The 22,060-nt window shown below is 32.9% G+C and overlaps 1 protein-coding gene across 18 annotated transcripts in view; it reads right to left on the bottom strand.

The window, feature by feature from the left end:
- DGKB (diacylglycerol kinase beta) overlaps positions 1–22,060 on the bottom strand; it is an 837,327-nt gene that overhangs the window by 424,605 nt on the left and 390,662 nt on the right. For all 18 annotated transcript variants that reach the window (XM_025380374.1, XM_025380383.1, XM_025380380.1 and 15 more), the window contains 3 exons: positions 14,365–14,450; positions 12,169–12,258; positions 5,856–6,016 (listed from right to left, as the gene is read on the bottom strand). In XM_025380374.1, coding sequence (XP_025236159.1) covers positions 5,856–6,016; positions 12,169–12,258; positions 14,365–14,450 — 337 coding nt within the window. The remainder of the gene's footprint in view (positions 1–5,855; positions 6,017–12,168; positions 12,259–14,364; positions 14,451–22,060) is intronic.

Raw genomic sequence — 22,060 nt, 5'->3', positions numbered from 1 at the left:
TTATGGAAATAAAACTAATGGGGTAGAAAGTTTTATTCCTTGGATATTTAATGTTATCTATAATTGGCTTTTGCTTCTAATGTCCAGCTATCTAGCATCTCATGACAATCTTCTTTCACCTCACTGCCATGTAAGCTTAGTGACTACACAGACTTCTATCATGTTCATTGCTAATCCTCAAACAGTACCTGGACATAGAAGGTACTAAATAAATATGCTTTTATTGATGGACCATCGCTGTGGAAGAATATCTATTTTTAGAATTAATTATGATTTCAGGATCATTTCCAATAGTTCTGGCTAAATTGGAAAAGCATTAAAAAGAAGGAATTGGCATAGTGTCTAGTTATTGATCAATTTCCCTTTTCTTCCTAGATAGACAAAAGTTATTTCCTCAGCTTCCTTACAATTATGTGCAGGCAAGTGATTGAGATCTGGACAGTGAGTTATGAGTGGAAATGATGTTACATTTTCCAGGTATGGGCCCACTAAAAAAAATCCACTTTCTTTAGCCATTCAGTTGTTGAATAGAGAAGGTTACCTGTCAAGATAGAAGGAGCCTGGGTCACTGACTGACAAAATAGAGCAGAGCCTCTCCCCAATTTTTAACCCATCCTGACCTGTCGTCTGAGGAAAAACTGATTTTTATTACTGTCAGACCACTGAAAATTTGGGTTTGTTTGTACCAGCAGTCAACCCATTCTGAATAATACAAAGGGTAGATTATGATGAATATAAAGATGACATAGCTACATATTTCTAACCTTCTTGAATTTTCTAAAAATCGGAGGCAAGTTTCTTTGTAGATTGTGCAATGCTAGCAGTCAGTAAATAAGGGAAAATAGTTGATATAATGAAAACAATACTGAGAGTAGAATTAAACTTGGAGATCACTTTGTAACTAGACAGCAGAAGGGTTCCCAGAGACAATCTCAAGTACAAACTATGTGCTCGTCTTAAGCTTTTTCATGCTGGTTATAGCATAAAGTTGAGATGCATCCCATATACTTTAAATCCTTCAACTCCACTATTTGTTATATGTTCGAGAATGGTTTGAGATAGTTAATTTATTTTATTTCATTATATTCTAGATTCATTGATTGAGGAAGAGAAATGCAAGTTGCTGAGTAGATGACTTTGTTGAATGACATTCAAGGTAGAAGATCTATTGCTGTGATTATGTCCCTGAGCACTGCAATTTTGTGTTCCTGGGGCAGGAGTAAATCTTTCCGGGGGGAATGGCTCCTCCCTTCATCCTCCTAATCCCCATATTATGCTCAGCCAAAAGAGCTCCAAGTCAAAGGGAACAAGACCCTTTAAAAGAAAACTCAGTTAAAGCCACCTTATTTGTTTAATTAGTTCTGATCTGCCTTAAACGTTCTATCACACAGTTTTTATTAGTTTCTAAATGTCTTTTAAATTTAGTTTTGCAGTAAGTCTGGCATGTACTTATATAATGTGAGGTAGAGTTCTAACAAATATTTTTCTTTCTAGGGAGCTAGTTTTGAACATTATCAACTAAATAATCTGTCATTCCCCCAGTGAATTTTAGTGCCATCCCTATACTAAGTTCCAGTATGTGTCTCTGTACTTCCTCACTGATTCATTCATCTATTATTTCATAGGACCATTCTGTTATAATTATCCAATCTGATTGTAGCATGTCTAATTTGGTAAAACAAATTTATTTCTGCCCTTATTATTAAAATTGACTTAGCTTTTTGTCATATATATTTTAAATAAGTTTGCCATAAATTCCAGCTCCAATCTTGAGTAGTTATACATTAAATTATAAATTAATTTGAATATTATATCAAGAAATCTCATATAAGAATAGAAAATGTCTCCATTTATTCTGATCTTGTGTGTCTTTGCAGAGAGTTTTAACATTTTCTTTATTAGGTCATGTGTATTTTTAATTAATTCCTAGATACTTTCAATTATTTTTGCTATTGTTTTTGGAAACTCATTGATTATTGCTAATATAAGAATATACTAGTGAATATTTAAGTTGATTTTGTATTTGGAAAATTTGCTATACTCTCATACTAGTCATAATATATTTTCAATTATATATTTTTTCAATTGGAATATATATATGTATTTATCATTATTTTTATTACTTGTTATATTTTTTCCTTTTCACCATATATTGTTTACTTATAATTCTCTTTACAGTACTTTTGCAAAATCAGTTTTTAAATAAGTCTGATTAACTTTTCTCAATAATGTAGCTTTCAGTTTTGTCAACATTATGAATTTTTGTTGTTGTTGTTACTCTCTGCCATTTTCTGCCTCATTTCTATAATAGCTTTCCTTTTCAAGTTTTTTGGTTTTGTATCATTTCTCCTTTTCAAACACCTTGACTTTTTGTATTTAAATAGAATTGACCCTTGAACAACATGGGAATTAGGGGCGCCGACCACTCTTGCAGACAAAAAAATTTGAGTGTAACATTTGACTATCCAGAAACTTAACAACCAATACTCTACTGTTGACTGGAAGCCTTACCAATAACATAAAGCCAATTAACATATATTTCATATGTTATACATATTATATACTCTATTCCTACCAGAAAGTCAGCTAAAGGAAAGAAAATGTTAAGAAAATCACAAGAAAGAGAAAATATATATACTGTTCATTAAGTGGAAGTTGATCATCATAAAGGTCTTTATCTTCATCATCTTCAGATTGAGTAAGCTAAAGGGGAGGAAGAAGAGAAGGGGTTGATCTTGCTGTTCCAGAGCTGGCAGAGGCAAAAGAGGTGGAGAAGGTGAAAGGGGAGGCAAATTACACTGGGTATAACTTTTATTGAAAAAATATCTACAAGTTGACCAGTGCAATTCAAACCTGTGTTGTTCAAAGGTCAAGTGTATTTCTGTTTACTAATATAAGGGTTTTTCAACCTCGATACTATTGACATTTTGAGCTGTATAATTCTTTACTTTGTATTTGAGGTGTTGTCCTATGCAGTGAGGGTATTTAGCAGCATTCCCAACTTTACCTACTACTTAGAAGAAAAAAAAACCAAAAAACCTACTTTAGTCATGACAATCAAGCAGACATTGTCAAATGTCCTTCGGGAAGAAGCAAAATTCTTCTCTGTTGAGAATCCCTGGAAATTGACCGAAGCATATAAAAAATGAGAAATATTTAGAAAAAACTATTGAGCCTCAGATAAGAACTCTCTACTGATGTTTCAGTCTTGGGCTGCTTCCTTAGCCTTCAGGTCCCTGTGTGCTGTAGTCCTTATTATGGAATAAGCTAAGAAAACTAGTAGCTTCATTATGAGTGGAGCTGACTTGATTTGAAATGGAAGCCAGAAAATCTCTATGGCCTAGAACATTGTTTTACAGCTTACACTTACAGTAGTGATATCTGTGGCAAATGAACAGGGAGAGCCAATGTTATAGCTAGCCTGAGTTTGTGAAACTGACTCTAGGGCAAGCAATTAACTAGCAGATTGGCCAGAAATTTAACAAAAGATCTTGGAATCAAACTTTCATATGGGCTGTGATAAACTTCTATATATTCCTGGCTGTCTGAAAATCTGTGTGGATTTGCAAGGCCACACAAATGCTCAGAAGAGACATAAGAGGATCCTAGTTACCTACACATCCTTGGTTAAATGAGAGGTTTTGTACGTGAGCAGAAGAGAAAAAAGAAATGGCAGATTATGTTAAAAGCTGAAGGTGATTTCTAATTGCCTGAACTTTGAATACATTCTTCAATGAACACATGGATGTGATGACAAAGAAAAGAAGACTTACTGGCTCGAAGTGTTTGAGTACAATCTCTAGACAACCATTTTGACACAGTGGTGACCTCTAGCAAAGCAATATACACCATAAGAAAGAAAGGCTCCACAGGCAAGTCACTAAATAGACAAACATAGGAACAATAATAACCACAGTGGGCAAATAAAAATCCAGGGAATTAAAAATATAAACAATTTTCAGTTTTCAACAAAAAACAAGGATATATGCAAAAGAATGGGAAAATGTGTCACACATTTAGGAAAATAACAAGCAAACAAGCAAGGTCTCTGATGGGGCACAGATGTTTGACTTCACAGATAAATACTTCAAAACATATATTATAAATATATCAAAAGAATTAAAAGAAACACCATTTAAAGAATAAAGTATAGCAACAATGACTCTCCAAATAGAAAACGTTAATGAAAGATACAAAATTATAAACAAAAGAACCAAGTAGAAATTCAGGAGTTAAAAAGTCTAGTAACCAAAACAAACAAAGAATCCTAAGAGACTTAAGAGATTGGCATCATTAATATCTAAAGATTGGAAACAATCAAAATGTCCATCAATTGATGAAGGGATAAGTAATATCTGATATCTCCATGCAACAGAATCCTATTCAACAACAAAAAAGGAAAACAGTATTTATACAGTTCACATGAATGAACTCAAAAACTTTATCTTAAGTGAAAGACTCCAGATGCAAAAGTCCTATATTGTGTGATTTTAAAAATTATTTTACCATAAGTTATTGAGGTACATACAGGTGGTATTGGGTTACATGAGTAAGTCCTTTAGCGGTTATTTGTGAGATTTTGGATATTTTGAAATACAGAATGTCCATAAAAGACGAATCTTAGAGGCAGAAAGCCAATCAATTCCTTCCTGAAACTGGGAAAAGCAGCCAAGATTGAATAAAAACGGGCATGAGGGTTCTGATTTGCATAATAGAAATGTTCTAAAACTGGATTAATTTACTAAAATCATTTAAAAGTACACTTACAATGAGTGAATTAGGTTGTGTGTAAGTGATACACTAAGAAAGCCCTCAAAAATACTGTTTTTATACCAGTGTGAATAGGAGGGCTTCTCTGGATCAAGAGACATTGCATTCTTCTTTCAAATAATAATAGTCATTACAGTATTAGTAACCATTGTATATTTAGCCTTTATTATCTACCATTCTATAAGATTCTTTAAATGTACAATCATATTTGTAACTCTATGAGAGAGGAAATAATAACCAGCATGGTACTGAGATACTGAGATTAAATAATTTGCTTAAAGATTCTTACCCAGGTAGCTTACCTCTTAAGTTCATGGACACAACCAATGTTTTCTATATTCTAGTAGCCTTTTTATAGCCTTTTACTGTGTGTGTGTGTGTGTGTGTGTGATGTGACATGACATAAAATTAGCATGGTGTGACATACATTAAATGGAATGTAATGCTTTATATATTTTTAGATTTCATAATCGTTGGCTAAAAATACATATAATCACTGTTAAAATTATTCCTTTAGGATTAAAATTTTAACAACTATTTCAACTGCCAAATAATATTTTACTCTGTGTAAGATTCTAAAAGAAATGAAGTGAAAAGTCAGCCTTCTGACTTATTAATCACTTGAGAATAGTAGCAGGATTTTTTGTAGACTTTTCTTAGATTTTTAGTAAGCTATAATTATTTTATAAAATAAATCTCAAAGTAAGATAAAATTTAATGCAATATTTTCACATTTTCAACAATATGGAGCTTTAGCTTATACTCTAAAACTTGTAAGTATATTAAATCATTCTAAGCTTCATTTTGGTAACACAAATAAACCAGTTACAAAGAATATAGTTTTTTCTCCTTGTTTAAAACATGAAAAATATGTCAGTTGCTGATACTCTGACTTTAAATTAGTAAGTGATGATAAAAATAATAATTAGTCATTAGAGCAATAATAATTGCCTATTAGAAGAGATGTTTTGATGGCACAAGGTAAAATCAATTATTTATAATCAGTAAATTTTCATAGTGTGAAAGTTTTCTTACTGTGATTATCCAGTACAGGTATAAAGGTAAAATTTAGTGGAAAATCTTACCACGCCAATGGAAAAGTAATTATTGATGATACTGTAAGGCACTGGGTCTCCCTTCTCATCTTTGTCATTAGGTATGACTTCAAACTTCCACCTGTCCAACATGATTTCTGTGCTGTTTTCAATGTCTTTTAGAATTTTCATCAAATTCTCACCTTCATAACCTAACGGGAAAAAAAAAATACCTTGAGAAAAGAACTCCAACCAAATAAAAAAGCTGTACTTTTATGTTTCCGTGTGTTTATGCATATGTAATATTCTAAAGATAAATAATGATTTTGAAGCACATTCTACAACAAAATGAAGAATTAATTATAACATTATACTCATACCCATATTTAATTCTCAACTTTAATTTGTAACGCGTACTGTATTTCTCTTCTCTTTTGTGGTGCCAATTCTCAGCATATACAACTGCCAAGTGAACATTTCTACTGTATACCCCACAAAATTTTATATAAATAGATTCAAAATTGAATGAATTCTCTGCTTCCATATCTTCCTTATGTGCAGCTGACTTCGCAAAGACATCATTCTCTACCCAGTTGCAAAAGTCAAAAATGTGGATGTCATTTTAGACTTTTTCCTTTCCATCACTCTCTTACTCTCTCACCTTTTCACCTCTAGTGATATAAAACTTTCAATTTAGGTCAAAGGTCCTACTCTTTGTTTTAAAATTTTGTTTCTTATTCTATCTACTCAGGGTACCCCGTTTCTTTTTGGTTGGTTTGCATCTATTTCCTTGGCACAGCTTTATATTTGCTAATACTTCTTCCCAGTGCTGCTGCTTATGCCTGTAGTCTCAGCTACTCAGGAGGCTGAGGCGGGAGAACTACTTGAGGCCAGGAGTTCCAGGCTGCAGTGAGCTATGTTTGTACCACTGTATCCCAGTCTGGGTAACAGAGCAATATTCCATCTTTAAAACAATAAATTTAAATAAAATTAATAAATTTGCTAGCACTTCATTCTGGAAATCACCCTTTCAAAATAATGGCTCAGATGCCCCTCATGCAGTCCCCTACACACAGTTCTCAAAACTGGCCCTATCTTAGAACTAGTACACCACATTGCTGTTACTTGTGTTTTTCTCACTACAGGTTCCTCTTAAGCCTGCCATAGAGTAAATGCTCAACAAATCAGTTTTTTAATGAATCTATGATAGATGGTCAACATGACCTGAAAATAAAAGTCTTGTCAATATTGCATTCTCAATATTCAATTTACCTGTAAGTATATAACATTATAGTTATCACTGTAGCCTAAACCTGACAGAGTTACTGTTTTTGTTTCTTAATCTCCCTCAACATTAGTTTCCTTCCCTGTCAAAAACTTAGGTTTCTTGTGAAGATTAAGCAAGATAATGTTTAAAAAGATCTCAGTACATGAGGCCTAAAACAGAAAATAGAAAGTTCTCAATAATATTATACTACTGATGATGATACCATCAGAATTTGAAATATTGTACTAAGTTAAATCATCTCTCTCTTCACCCATATAAAAGCACACATACAGTCCTAAAATGATATTTTGAGTTGGAACAATATTTTCAGATTTTGCTTTTTTCTGTTCATTATTTAATTGTTGAACAAGGAAATGCCAGAGGCTATGAGTCCTCATTAGAACTATTAGCATACATATCATTGAATAAACTCATTGGGTTAAAAGAAAACAGGCACTCTCATATGCCAAAATTCCCTAAAGAGGAATACATTACACTTAAGGTGTATCTGTTCAATTAACTATTAGAAGGTGAAGGCCACCAGAAACTAGAAATATCTCTTCTGGAGCCCATCATCACTTCTTACCTTACACAGGTTTAAAAAGTAATTACGTGCTATTTAATACATACAGTAAAGGGTACAATAAGTAATGATTACATAAACATTGAAAACATTAAATATTATTTCAAAAGCTATCATATGTCTTATAGTATAATTTGAAGCTGTATTAATAATATGCATATAACTGTACTCAGTGGCAAAACACTGAATGGTTTAAACTGCAAGATTATGATAATTATATTTACTAATATTTCATGTTTCTTAATAGTGCTACCTTATTCTAAATGTTTAATTCATTTCTAATTGTTAATTTCTTTTAAGAAGTAATAGCTCCACAAATAAATTATATACATATATATTATTTTACCTACTGAATTAAATAAAAACACTTAAATATATTCATCTATTTTCGAAATTCTGCTTTCATTTCAGAATAAGCTTGATAGTTTTTAGACATAAATTAATTTGCATATAATAATATATATTATAATACAGGAGTATCGTGTGTGTATGTGTATACATATACACAATTAGCAGAAATACAAGTAAATAATAATGCTTTAAGAAATGTTGAATTTGTTCTCAGTCATGTCTCAGGTTAATAGCAGCACTGTCCAACATAACACTGGAACAATGTAGGAACAGCAACCTAACCAGGAGAGAACATGAGAGGAATGAATGTAATGAAAATCAATTACCACAGCTAGATTGCAGCAGGGTCACTCAGCTTAAAATCTTTACCACTAGATATGAGTACAGGGATTTTTATGACTAAACATGAAAAAGGCTAGTTTAAATCTGTCTTCTAGCCAAGCAAAAGTAGAAAGAGGCAATAAATAAATCTTGAGAATTACAACATCTGCAATTCAGAAGTGATTCATATAGATGAACTCTAAACTGTAGTCCCCCATTTAACAAATATCTTTTCCCTACTTCTTGTATGTATCTATGCTCAAGATTGTTAAATAATGATGTGTAACTATTAATAGGATTCCTATACCCAAGAAGATCATGATTTTTAAAAAGATAAATCAAATCCACTAAATATGCCAGCAAAAGATTTTTATAGAAAAGAACAATGCTATTTTACTTTTATTATTTTGATTTAAAGCCTGTAATCACTCCAGGCTAAGAAACAAAATGAAAACATAATTAATATTTATTTTATATTTAATGATATGATGTTATAATGACTGAATCTAAAAAGTCATAGAAATTGTTGCAAATGAAAATCACATAAAGAAATGCAACAACAAATTTGTATTAAAGTGTGTCCCATTTACAACTATTACTTACCTCCTCAGTTTACACTAACAAGATTTTCCTTGCCATTAAATTGTTGTTAAGAGAGACTAATGATTGCCAGAAATTTACAAAAATAATGCTAATTATTGCTAGGATATCCTATAGACTTACAGTGTCAACTTTTCCAAAATATGAAAATATATGCTTATAAAAAAGAGGCTTCAAGTCAAAAGATTTCCTGAATCTTAAGTGAACCAAATGATTAATGGTGGAATGAAGTACTTTCTTCTACAAATACTAAGCATAATAATAATTACTGCAACTGCATAAAGTTCCTAACACAAACATTGATATGGTTTGGCTCTGTGTCTCCACTCAAATCTCATTTTTAGTTGTAATCTCCATAATCCCCATGTGTCAAGGGAGGGACCTGGGGGGAGGTGATTAGATCATGAGGGTGGTTTCCTCCATGCACTTCTGGTGGTAGTGAGTGAGTTCTCATGAGATCTGATGGTTTTATAAGGGACTATTTCCCCTTTGCTCATTTGCTTCTCTCACCTGCTGTCATGTAAAACATGCCTTGGCTTCTCCTTCACCTTCATGAATGTAAGTTTCCTGAGGCCTTCCCAGTCATTTGGAAGTGTGAGTCAATTAAAACTTTCTTTATAAATTACCCAGTCTTGGGTATGTCTTTATAGCAGTGTGAGAACAAACTAATACAAACACTGTGCAAACAATTTATCAGTTTAGCACAAGAACCTACAAGGTACACACTATTATTTTCTTCGATGAGGAATCTACAGCCAGTTTTTAAGTAATGTGCTCAAAGTTACACATCTGTCAAGAAATAATCCCACTGTAAAGCATATTTCTTTGTTAATAATCTCTAGCAAATGGCATCTTCATTTCCCTAATTGCTAAACTTGGGCATCTTGATACCTTGCTTTCCCTAAAACTCCTAACCAATCCACTGATAAGTACAATTAAACTGAGCCTGAATATGTACCTCCAGTTTGTCTACTTGCCTGATTTACATCATGCAAGCTCTAGTCTACTCACTTTATTATGTAATTAGAACAGCTATAATAGAAGTTCTCATTTGGAGAACTATAGTTCTGCATGTTTTCACATTTTCTGACCAGTTTATTTTCTACCCCCAAATTAATCTGTTTTGAAAATGTGTCAGTGTGTTACTCTGCTTCTGAGACTTTCAAAGCTTCACTTTGCATGCCAAATTCAATCAAATAAAACCCTTAGAATAACAAACAAATTCCTGCATTATCTGGCTCCCAATTATCTTTCCAAAGTCATAATACTCACCACTCCTAATTGCCCACCACTGCATTGCTTCTTCAGCAACCCCACCTGCATTCCTCCCTTCAGTCCTTGAAACACAGAGAGCTATTTCTCCTCCTTCTTATATTTTAGGTCCAGCTTAAATGTTACCTCCTCAGAGAGACCTTCTTTCCCATCAAGCTAGATAGTTCATCCTATTATTCATTCTTCTGATTCCTTGATATCATTTTATAACTATACATTTCATTATTGTTTGATTTATTATCCATTATACTCAATGAAAATGTAATCTCTAGAAGGATAGAAGCCATTTGTTTATTTCCTCACTGTATATTTAGTACCTAGAACAGTGCCAACACATATCAGACACTCACAGAGAATTCAACACTAATAGATACTTTGACACATGTCCTTGCCTTTATCCATTGTTAGTACTTTGTATGCGGTTTCACAAGAATGATTAGAGTATGCCAAAAACGGACTTCTTTATCAAATTTGACATTTAGGCCATTTGTTAATTTGGAAACAAAAATCAAATTACTGATTTTCATATACATCAAATATATGTTACCGAAGATTATGGCAAGAAGACACACATATTTTCTTTCTTTTCAATCAATGCACTTGTATGAACACTGGCAAATACAAGTATCTTATCAGAAATGGTGATGTCTTTATTCATTTCTTTAGATTTCATGAACTCTAATGCAACTCATGAAAATACTCCTTAAGTATATTCTTACTGAAAATCCCAAATAGATTACATACTAAGCTCTTGATTTAGTCAAGCATGTACACAGTTTAGAGCTAGTTGGTCAGATATTCATGGAATTGTTCTCCAACTTTGCTGTAAATCAGAGTTACTTAGGGACTTTGTTTAAAAAAAAAAAAAATCATCTGCTCAGTTCCCAACTCCAGATATTTCCATTCAGCACGTCTGGGGTGGGGTCAGGCCACTGTATTTTTAACAAGCTCTCCAGGGACTCTGTTCACCTTGTCTTAGTAGACACTTTTCAAACTTCTCTAAATGAGCTTTGATGCTAAAAATATTTAGCATTCAAGTCCTGTTTCTTTACCAAAGTCTGGTGGTGTTTAGTGATCTTATCTGGTGGTGTTCAGTGATCTTCAGATAAATATGGCCTATTAGTGACTCTGCAAAATGTTTTAAGACCTCATCTCAAAATATTCTCTCTTGCTTACCCTACTCCATCCACGCTATTTCAGTTTCAGTTTCTTGAATACGTCAAGTGCCTTGCCACCTTTGGGCTTTTGAACTCGATGTTCCCTCTGCCTATGAAGTTCACACCCAGCTTTACATGGCTGTGTCATTATCTAGCTAGCAGGTTTTTTTTTTTTTTTCTATGTCATATCCTCAGTGATGTCTTTCCTTACAATGATCATCTGTTTACTTGTTAGTGTAAAGTCTCACATATGATTTTATGTGCCACTAAAAGTTAAGGTATTTTTGTTTTTATTTTGTCAACTCTGTATCCAAAGTGCAGAGCACAGCTGGCTAGCATAGAGTGAGTCTTAAAAACTGAGTATTATTTAACGTATTCACTCTTGGGAAACTAATTTGTTAAGCTTTTCATTTTTCCTTTGTGATTTTACCACCAAACTTATAAATTAAAAATATAAAAATTAAGTGCATCCATATGTACCTTATTTTCTAACAAAAAAATCAAAACAAAAAATAAAAACAGAAAATAAAAAAACAAAAACAAAAACCAGAGATGTTTGGAAACTTGCACTCATCTAGTTTAAGTCTGTAATTAATACCACATTAAAACCCAATACCCATGGTCTCTTTGACCACTATTTGTTCTTCTATCCAAGACTATTGCTCAAAATGATATATTATATATACCACATCTGTTATATTCACTGAAATCATATGGTTTTTCTTTGTTGTTTTTTTTTTTTTTTCCTTTTTGTTTTGCAAGGGAAAAGGGTGTTGTGTACTGTTTCTGCTTTTGTTGTTGCAGCTGCTTTACCTCCTCCCCATCGCAGGCATCTCGCTAGATCATTGCCAGTCCCAAGAGGCAGAATTGCAACTGGAGGATGCTTGCCTACATTGGCCTTTTCTGCAGAATAAAAAAAAAAATACAAATAAAGAAAATTTCAAATTCAAATAAAACAATGGAAATAGAAAGATAGGCTGATGACATTAAATGAAGGAATTTCAATAGGTACTCATAAACAAAACATAATTGTATTTTTAAGATATATACCATAATGAATTATGGATAATTTGTAAACATTTGTAGCAATTGATAAAACACAAATACTATTATTCACAGAATGATGGAATTTTCAAAACTCAGGCAAGAGGAAAGCTTTTTAAATATCTTAACTGAACTAAAAATTGTTGTGTGTCTTGTCTCAATTACAATCCTCAGGGATATTATTATATACAGCATAAGATTACAATACAGAGACACAACTAGGATGGATGTGTAGGTTCCTATATAAAGTCCTTTTGCAACATCAATTCCAGGTACATTTTACTTAGAGGAATAAAATATTTGCAAACTATTGAATTATAGAAGTGAGTAAATTGCTAACAATGTCCTTGACTTTTTCCCACCCATGGTGCTGCTTTGTGTCAGAGCAAACGGAACACAACGTTAACAGCTGGAGTACACCGAGATCAGCAGGTTTTCCATGAGATTAATCTTTACATCACATAATGCTTTGGGTTCAGAGCAGTAAAGATCTCTGCCGCTGACATCCCATATGCTTTGGCTTGAATCATCGCATGCCTTGAATTAATCTCACAAATGTATATTACTTTCTTTTATTTTTTCTTCCTCCTTAGCCCCTCAAAATCAGTGTATGTATGTGTGTAGGATAGAGGGGCTAGATAATGTAGGGACATGTCACAATGAAATAGCCAACGACAAGATTCTGAGGGCTAAAACAAGCTAAGAATTCCTGCTATTTTTCCTCTAAAATCCTTACAAGTCCTCAGATACTTTTCCAACTAACTCATTAACTTTTGTAGTTCTTGAATTCTGTTGTCTTCTCAGATAAAACATGTAAATACGATCTACATTGTTTAATGGAAGGCCAGATCAGAATTTTCACTGTTGCTTTTTAAATCAAATATTAGTAGATTAAAGCTGTTAGATCCTTATCAAAAGTGTTGCCAACATGTATTTATTTTTAATTTGAATATTTTTAGCGTATGCAAAGACAGAATGTTATCTGCATTGACTAAATAGGTGTCTGTTTCAATTTATACAGAAGGTAAAACTTCTTTTGAATCAATTCGTTCTATGAAAGGGCCTGTTTTAAACAAAGAATTGATCAATGCAGTAACTGAAATGAGACCAAAGAGAGTCAATATTTGTTTTGGATTTATTTCCTCATAAAGGCCTATTCATGATCTCTTTTTCTAACTAGTAACCAGTTCCGACAACTGACTATATCTGAAAAACCAAATAATTTTCCTGAATTTATAGTTTTTCTTGTGCTGCATACTTATCTTACATTGTCAGTGATGTTCTTGTGGTGTTTGCTTATAAAAATCGAGCTTTTTCAACTTAAATAGAGAGGCAATATAGAATAAGGTTTAACTGTGGGTTCTAATCTCAGCTCTCTCAGTTCACAACTATAAGACTTTGTTGTAGTTATTTACTTTTACCAAGTTTTAGGTTCTCTATCTCTACATGGGATTATTAATACTATCTGTGTCATAGAGTTGTGAGGAATAAACAAGACAACATGATGAATAAAAATTAGCTATGATGATGATGATGGTGGATGATAACAATATGAATGTATACAGAGGGTAAGATTTTGAGGGTCCATGTTTTAATAATGTAAGAACACCAATTTGGCACAGACTTTATCACAAATACTAAGACTGCTCCTTCAGTTCCTTGTCTGGGGCACACAAACAATCTGATTTCCTAGAGCCGCATTTGAAAACAACTCTGAAAATTTGGTAAACACTGTAAGAAGTGGATTAGAAAGGAAGGATTTCTAGATACTTGTAAACTATTTTGCCAGTTAAATTTTTGGACTATAGAATAATATGTTAAACCAGTAAATAGTGTACAAACCTCCAGATGTCCAATTATATCACTGCTTCCAAAGATAATGATACAAGCAATAGATACATAGATGAAACAGGATTTAAAGCTATTGCTCTCTCCCCAGTCATGTTAAGTATGTGTCTGCATTACCTATGCAATCCAAAACCCAGCCCACGGTTCCGTCTCCACCACAGGCTAACACTCTGAAGTCAGGGACATCACGGAAAAAGTTTAACCTGAAAAATAAACATGTTATGGCACATGATTAATAGTTTAAAAATAAGATATTTTCAGTGTTGTATCATTAGCATTTTACCTGATGAAATATATTTTTATTTTATAAAAACTAAAATATCTCAGTCATAACTTACATAGCTTTAATCCTATTTTATAATTATATATTCAAGATTCTATAATTTAAAAATATTTTGTAATTATATATTCTAGATTCCATAATGAATATACTCTATTTTTCTTTAATAAACTCTAAAATTTTAAGAATAAAATTAGCAAATCATAATAATTTTCATTAAGATATTCTCCTACATGTGATTTGCAGTTCACATAACCCAGAATGACATATACTACATTATTTCACTTAATAAATTTCTTCAATCCAAAATTATCTTTTGAGTGAATATATAAATGTGACAGTTATGTCAGTAAATATGTCTTTAACAATTTTGTACTTTCTCCATTACTGGGAGAAATTGATCAGACTGCAACTGGGGTTCTAGCCAACTTTTCTTTTGACTGAGAATCTGCAAGTAGGAGTCAGGCTTCACCTTGTATTTTGACCTGGTTGACAGCGTTTTCCATCCAGGAACACTCCAGCCTAATTGCTGGGTCAGCTGCCATAAATACCCACTGCTTCTGCTGTTACTGCATGCAGTGTGCTTAATAATGCAACCTACCTTGTGAAAAGCAACAAAGGCAGGTAATGTAGCCAGCTATACAGTCATAGCCTACTTTATTGCAATAAAAAGTTGAAACAGGACAGAAATTTTGTTATGTTTCCCTTCACCTCCCTTGTCCCAAAGATAACAACTGACAGTGATATAATATGCAACTATCCAAGGAATTTTTCTACGTACTTATATATACAAATATTCATACATGTCTGTATTACACATATATGTTCAACACGAATAAAATTGTGCTATACATACTGTTCATTAACTTGTGTGGTTTTATTTTAACTTCAAATATGTCTAGAGAACTTTGTGTATCAGTGTATAACATATGCAGATGTCACGTGTGGCATTCTGTCAGATTATTTTTAAGCACTGCATCATGTTTTGTAAAGTGCACACACTACAAGATACAATAAATGATTTCTTTTTATGAATTTTTTAAGCTTTTTCTGGTGTCTCATTATTACAAAAAAGTATTGTATTTAACATTATTTGAAGAACATTTGTGTAAACGTGCGCATGTGTTTTGAAGGCCACTCTAGAGAAAAATATTTCATTACATCATTATATCCCTCTGAATGGCTCCCACTGTCAAATACGCAAGGGTCCATTTCTTTGCAACCACAAAACACTACATATGAACAACTTTATGATATTTCTGTAATAATGAGTGAAAACCAATGTCTTTTTATTTGTTGTAAAATCACACTTCCCTGTTTACTAGTGAGTTGAACATATTTTTATACATTTCCTGGAGATGTGTAACCTCTCCTATGCAAAGAACATTCAAAGATGCACCTTTCTTTCTATTGAATTGTCTTTTTATTTTTTATTTTTATTTTTTGAGATGGAGTTTTGCTTTTGTTGCCCAGTATGGAGTGCAATGGTGCAATCTCGACTCACTGCAACCTCCTTCTCCTGGGTTCAAGCAATTCTCCTGCCTCAGCCTCCCAAGTAAGCTGGGATTACAGGTGCCCGCCACCACGCCTGGCTAATTTTTGTATTTTCAGTAGAGACAGGGTTTCACCATGTTGGCCAGGCTGGTCTCAAACTGTTGACCTCAGGTGATCCATTCTCCTCGGCCTCCCAAAGTGCTGGGATTACAGGTGTGAGCCACTGCGCTGGGCGAGTTGTCTTTTAATAATACTTTACAAACTCTTTGCATATTATAGCAATCTTTGCATTTAAATTTGCATCATTTAAAAAAGTTTTGTCAAGGTAATACCAACACTGCATAAATATAATATAATATGTATAAAAATTACTAAAACCCATCATCTGATTATAATATCCATGGATATTTAGAACAGGAAACTTTCATGCATTTTCTCATTTATTATATTGTGGATATTTTAACCTTTGTGAGACATGTTGCAAATATTTTCTTCGGTTCTAATGCTTATTGTTTTGCTTATACTAATATATGTACAATAGAATAAACACATACGTACCAGTTGCCCATTCCAGGAGGTAGAACATTTCCAATAATTTACATATTTCTCTGTTTTCTTTCCCTATAGCACTGTTCTTTCCAATTTACAAAGGTGAGAGCTATTCTGAATACTGAGTTACCATGTGTCTGACATGATCGGTATGTGTCTTTCTACTTTTCCCAGTTAGCACTGGTACTCAGATTCATTTATGTTGTAGCTGAAGCTTTTTCCACATGTAGCTGAAGTTCTTTTAACTCCTACTGCTGTGTTAAATACCACTTATATGTCTTTTAAAATCCATGTCAATGGGCATTTCAATTGGTTTGCTTTACATTCTTGCAAAAAGTGCATTCTTGTACAGGCATACCTCATTTCATTGCTCTTTACTTTATTGAGCTTAGCAGATACCGCAGTTTTTACAACTTGAATGTGGCAACTCTGCTTCTAGCAAGTCTATCAGTGCCATTTTTTCCAACAGCACGTGATCACTTGGTGTCTGTGTCACATTTTTGTAATTATCACAATATTTCAAACTTTTTCATTATTATTACATCTGTTATGGCGATCTGTGAAGTTATTATAGCAATTGTTTTGAGGTGCCATGAACCACGCCCATATAAGACAGAGAACTTAATTGCTAATATTGTATGTGTTCTGACTGCTCCACCCACCAGCCATTCTCCTGTTTCTCTTCCTGTCCTCAGGCCTCTCAATTCCCTTAGACACAACAGTATTGAAATTAGGCTAATTAACAACCCTACAATGTCCTCTAAGTGTTCAAGTGAAACAAAGAGTTGCATTTCTCTTTCAATCAAAAGCTAGAAATTATTAAGCTGAATGAGGAAAGCATGTCAAAAGCATAGGCAGGCCAAAAGCTAGCCCTTTTGTACCTGTAAGCTAAGTTGTAAAAGCAAAGGCAAAGTTCTTGAAGGAAATTAAAAGTGCTACTGCAGTGAATACACAAACAAGAAGGCGAAACATCCTTACTGCTGATATGGAGAAGGTTTTAGTGGTCTAGACAGAAGATCGAAGGAGCCACAACATTCCCTTAAGCTAAAGACAAATCCAGAGCAAGCTCCTAACTCTATTCAATTCTATGAAGGCTGAAAGATGTGAGGAAGCTGAAAAATAGTTTGATGCAAGCAGATGTTGGTTCCTGAAGCTTAAGGAAAGAAGCTGCATAAACAGCAAATGCTGAGGAAGAAGTGGTAGCAAATTATCCAGAAGATCTAGCTACAATTATTGATAAAGGTGGTACACTAAACAACAATTTTTCAGTGTAGACAACATAGCCTTCTAATGGAAGAAGATGCCATCTAGGACTTTGATAACTACAAAGGAGAAGTCAATGCCTGGCCTCAAAGCTTCAAAGAACAGGCTGACTCTCTTGTTAGGGTCTAATGAAGCTGATGACTTTAAGTTGAAGCCAATGCTCATTTACCATTCTGAAAATCCTAGGGCCCTTAAGAATTATGCTACTCTACCTGTGCACTATAAATGGTAGAATAAAGCCTGAGCGACAGCACATTTCTTTACAGCATGGTTTACTGAGTATTTTAAGTCCACAATTGAGACATACTTCTCAAAAAAAAAAAAAAAAAAAAAAAAAGATTCCTTTCAAAATGTTATTTTCATTGACAATGTACCTGGTCACCCAATATTCTGAGGGAGATGTGCAAACAGATGAATGTTGTTTTCATGCCTGCAAACAAAGCATACATTCTGCAGCTCATTGATCAAGGAGTAATTCAACTTTCAAGTCTTATTTAAGAAATACATTTCATATGGCTATAGGTGCCATAGACAGTGATTCATTTTGGGGATCTGGGCAAAGTAAATTGACAACCTCTGAAAAGGATTTAATAATCTAGGTGTCATTAAGAACATTCATAATTCATGGACAGAGGTCAAAATATCAGCATTAACAAGAGTTTGGAAGAAGTTGATGCTAAGCCTCATGGATGACTTTAAAGGGTTCAGGACTTCAGTGGAGGAAGTCACTGCAGATATCATAAAAATAGCAAGAAGTAGAATTGTAAGTGGAGCCTGCATGTGACTGAATTGCCGAAATCTCATCATAGAATTTGAAAGGATGAGGAATTGATTCTTAGAGATAAGCAAAAAAAGGGGGTTTCTTGAGACAGAATCTACTCCTGGTAAAGATGCTGTGAACACTGTTGAAATGGTAACAAAGGATTTAGATTATTACATAAATTTAATTGATAAAGCAGCAGTAGGATTTGAGAAGACTGACTCAAATTCTGGAAGAAGTTCTACTGTGTGTAACATGCTAGCAAATAGCATCACATGCTAGAGAGAAATCTTTTATAAAAGTAAGAGTTCATCAATGGGTCAAATTTCATTGTTGTCTTATTTTAAGAAACTACTAGAGTCACATCGCCTTCAGCAACCACCATTCTGATCATTTGGTTCCCATTAACATCAAGGCTAGACCCTCTACCAGAGAAAACATTATGACTCCCTGGAAGCTCAGATGATTGTTACTATTTTTTTGCAATGAATTATTTTTAAGTTAAGGTATATACATTTTTAAATCATAATGCTATTGCAAATTTAATAGACAACAGTATAAACATAACTTTTATATGTACCGGGAAACCAAAAAATTTGTGATATTCACTTTATTGTGGTGGTGTGGAACCAAACTCACAATATCTCCAAGGTATGCCTGTACATACTTCTTAGTGCTTAAGGGCAGTGGCCACTTTAGAGTAATGCATATTAATATGCAACTTCACCAGATAAGGTCAATGTTTTTCACAAAAAAGTTACACCAATGTACAATGGATGTGCTCTATTAAATCCATTCTCTTTAACACTTGTCACACTTTTTCATTTTATTTATTTCTTACTTTCATGAAATGCCTATTTATCCTTTTTGTTTCTATTATCTATTCCTTTTTACCTTGTTGGTTTGTAAAAAATTTTTACATGTCTTTGATTTTAGTCCTTTTTTGATAATTGTTTTCAAATATCTTCTACAAATTTAAAGTTTCTTCTTTTACTTTCATTGTAATGAATAAGAACTTAGTTTTAATATTCAATTTCATCATCCCTTTGATAAGTGGTTACGAGTCTTCTGTAAGACAAGCTTCCTTACTCAGAGCTCAAAACTCACATATACTCTCTTAAAATGTCAGTTTTACTTTCGACATAGAAATTCTTAGTCTGATGTGGTGTGAAGTACTTTCTTTTCTTCTCTCCCCACTTTCTCCCATCTCCCCTTTATCCTGGCCTCTGGTCCTCCCTTTTTTCCTTTCTCACTGCCTTTCATCCTTCCTTTTAGCTGTAGTGCAGCATTTTTTTTTCTATTTATTTTTTATCCATCTTTTCATTTATTGAATAATTCAATTTTCTACTATGCAAAGTCCATGATAAATATTACTTCCACATATGGGTATATTTCTATGTGTATTCTCTATTGTGTTTTACTCACGACTTTGTCCATCTCTGCACTAGTACCAAACTCTCACAATTACTATAGTTTTCCAGTAAGTCCGTATCTCAGGGCATGAAGAATCTTACCAATTATTTCTTCTTTTATTTTCTTATCATTTAAACTCATCATATTTCATAAAAATTAAGATAATAGTAAGAACATGATTTTGACTGAAGTTGCATTAAAAGTATATATTAATTTTGGAAGCAATAACACATGTATAATATGAATAAAGTTTCCTTATTCATGAATGTAGTATTGCTTGATTTATTTAGATATTCTTTAAAATCCTTCAACAAAGATTTAAATTTTGTGCTAACAGGTCTTGCACATATTTTGTTAGATTTATTCTTGGTTGTTTGTAGCTTTTGTTGATATTTTAAACATTTAAAAATTATGTTTATTAATAACATTAACATTTTTGTTGCTGGTGTATATAAACATATTCGACTGTTACACATTAATTTTATAAATAATCACATTATCACTGTTTTTCTATTGCTTACATTTTGTTTGTGGATACATTTGAATTTCTATGTATGTAATTGTGGCATTTGTTAATAGCAATAGTATTATTAGTAATCTCCAGTCCTTGTAATTGTTATTTATTTCCCTGTCTCTTTTTCCTTGACAGAATTCCAACATATTGTTGAATAGGAGTATTCATAGTGAATATCCAGATCTTGCTCCTGAAGCTAAGAATTACTTTTGGAATCCTCCCATTTAGGATATCTGCTATTGAGATTTTATTTTTCTTTCTTTTTACTTTCCTTTTTTTGATGGAGATTTTTTATGAGGTTAACAAGTTTCCCTTCTACTCCTATCACAATAAAAATTTTTACTATACGTCAATATTAAGTTTTTCTTCATTTTTGAGATTTGACAAGGTCTCTGTCCTTTAATTGGTTAGTGTGAGAATAAACATTTATATATATCTGCATTATTAAACCATGCTTGCAATCCTCTCATGCACCCGAATTGATTCTTGTGTATTAATATTTTTAAGATAATTGAATTTCTTTACTAATATTTTGTTTAGAAATTTTGCATCGATGTTTATGAACAAATTGACATATTTTTCTTCCTCATACCACTTTTATCTACTTTTTAAAATTAAAATTATACTGCCTCATGAAATATGTTGCAGAGTAGTCCCCCTTTTACTATTTTTGTGGAAGAATTTGTATAGTTATTGAAGTTCTTTGAAAACTGGTAGCACTTGCATATAAAACCTAAATTTCTGTTTTTTTTTTTTGTTTTTTTTTTAAGAGAAAAGTCTTAAATCATTGTTTAAATTACTTTAGTAATTATTCTTAAACATCTATGGTTTTAAATTCTTCTTAAGTCAGCTTCTTTTCCAGCTATATTTCTGTAGCAATTTGATTCTCCCTCCTAGATTTTCAAACATTGGCACTGCAACTTAAGAAAACTTTGTAAAACACGGCAGTAGCTGCAACATTTCCCACAGAGCTAACTGTTTTTGGTGAAAGCCTAACCATCCAATTGACTCACCATTGTTCTTCTATTCCATGATGATGTTTCATCTCTTATTCATTCTTGTTTTCTTTAAAAATTGTCATCATTGGTTCTTCAGCAGCATCCTACCCCCAAACATAAACCCCATGTGACTGTCAGACCAGCTTACTCTCTGTAAATTGATTGCTAATTGGAGAATCTGACCTCTCTTTATCTCAATTTCTTGATCCATTCAATCCATGCAGTTTTCCCTAGAAACTCATTCATTCCTTACTGCATTCATTCATTGAATAATATCCTTGGGATTTATCTAGTGATTCTGACCCTCAGTTTCCATAACTTTAGAATGGAATTAACACCACGTGGTTTGCTGAGCTCTTTATATACACATAAAGAAAATGCGTATGTAAATGCAATTTACTATTCACATGTTATTACTAATTTAATTATATTTTTTTCTTTATTAAAGTAGTATAGGTGTGTTTTAGGTCAGAGTGCCACTCCTCGATTTCCCTACCTCCTCCACCTGCACTGTTCTGGCAGAATAGTCACAATTTTCTAAC

Source organism: Theropithecus gelada, chromosome 3, assembly GCF_003255815.1.
Source record: "Theropithecus gelada isolate Dixy chromosome 3, Tgel_1.0, whole genome shotgun sequence".
NCBI lineage: Eukaryota > Metazoa > Chordata > Mammalia > Primates > Cercopithecidae > Theropithecus > Theropithecus gelada.
This window is presented reverse-complemented; position numbering and strand designations above follow the sequence as displayed.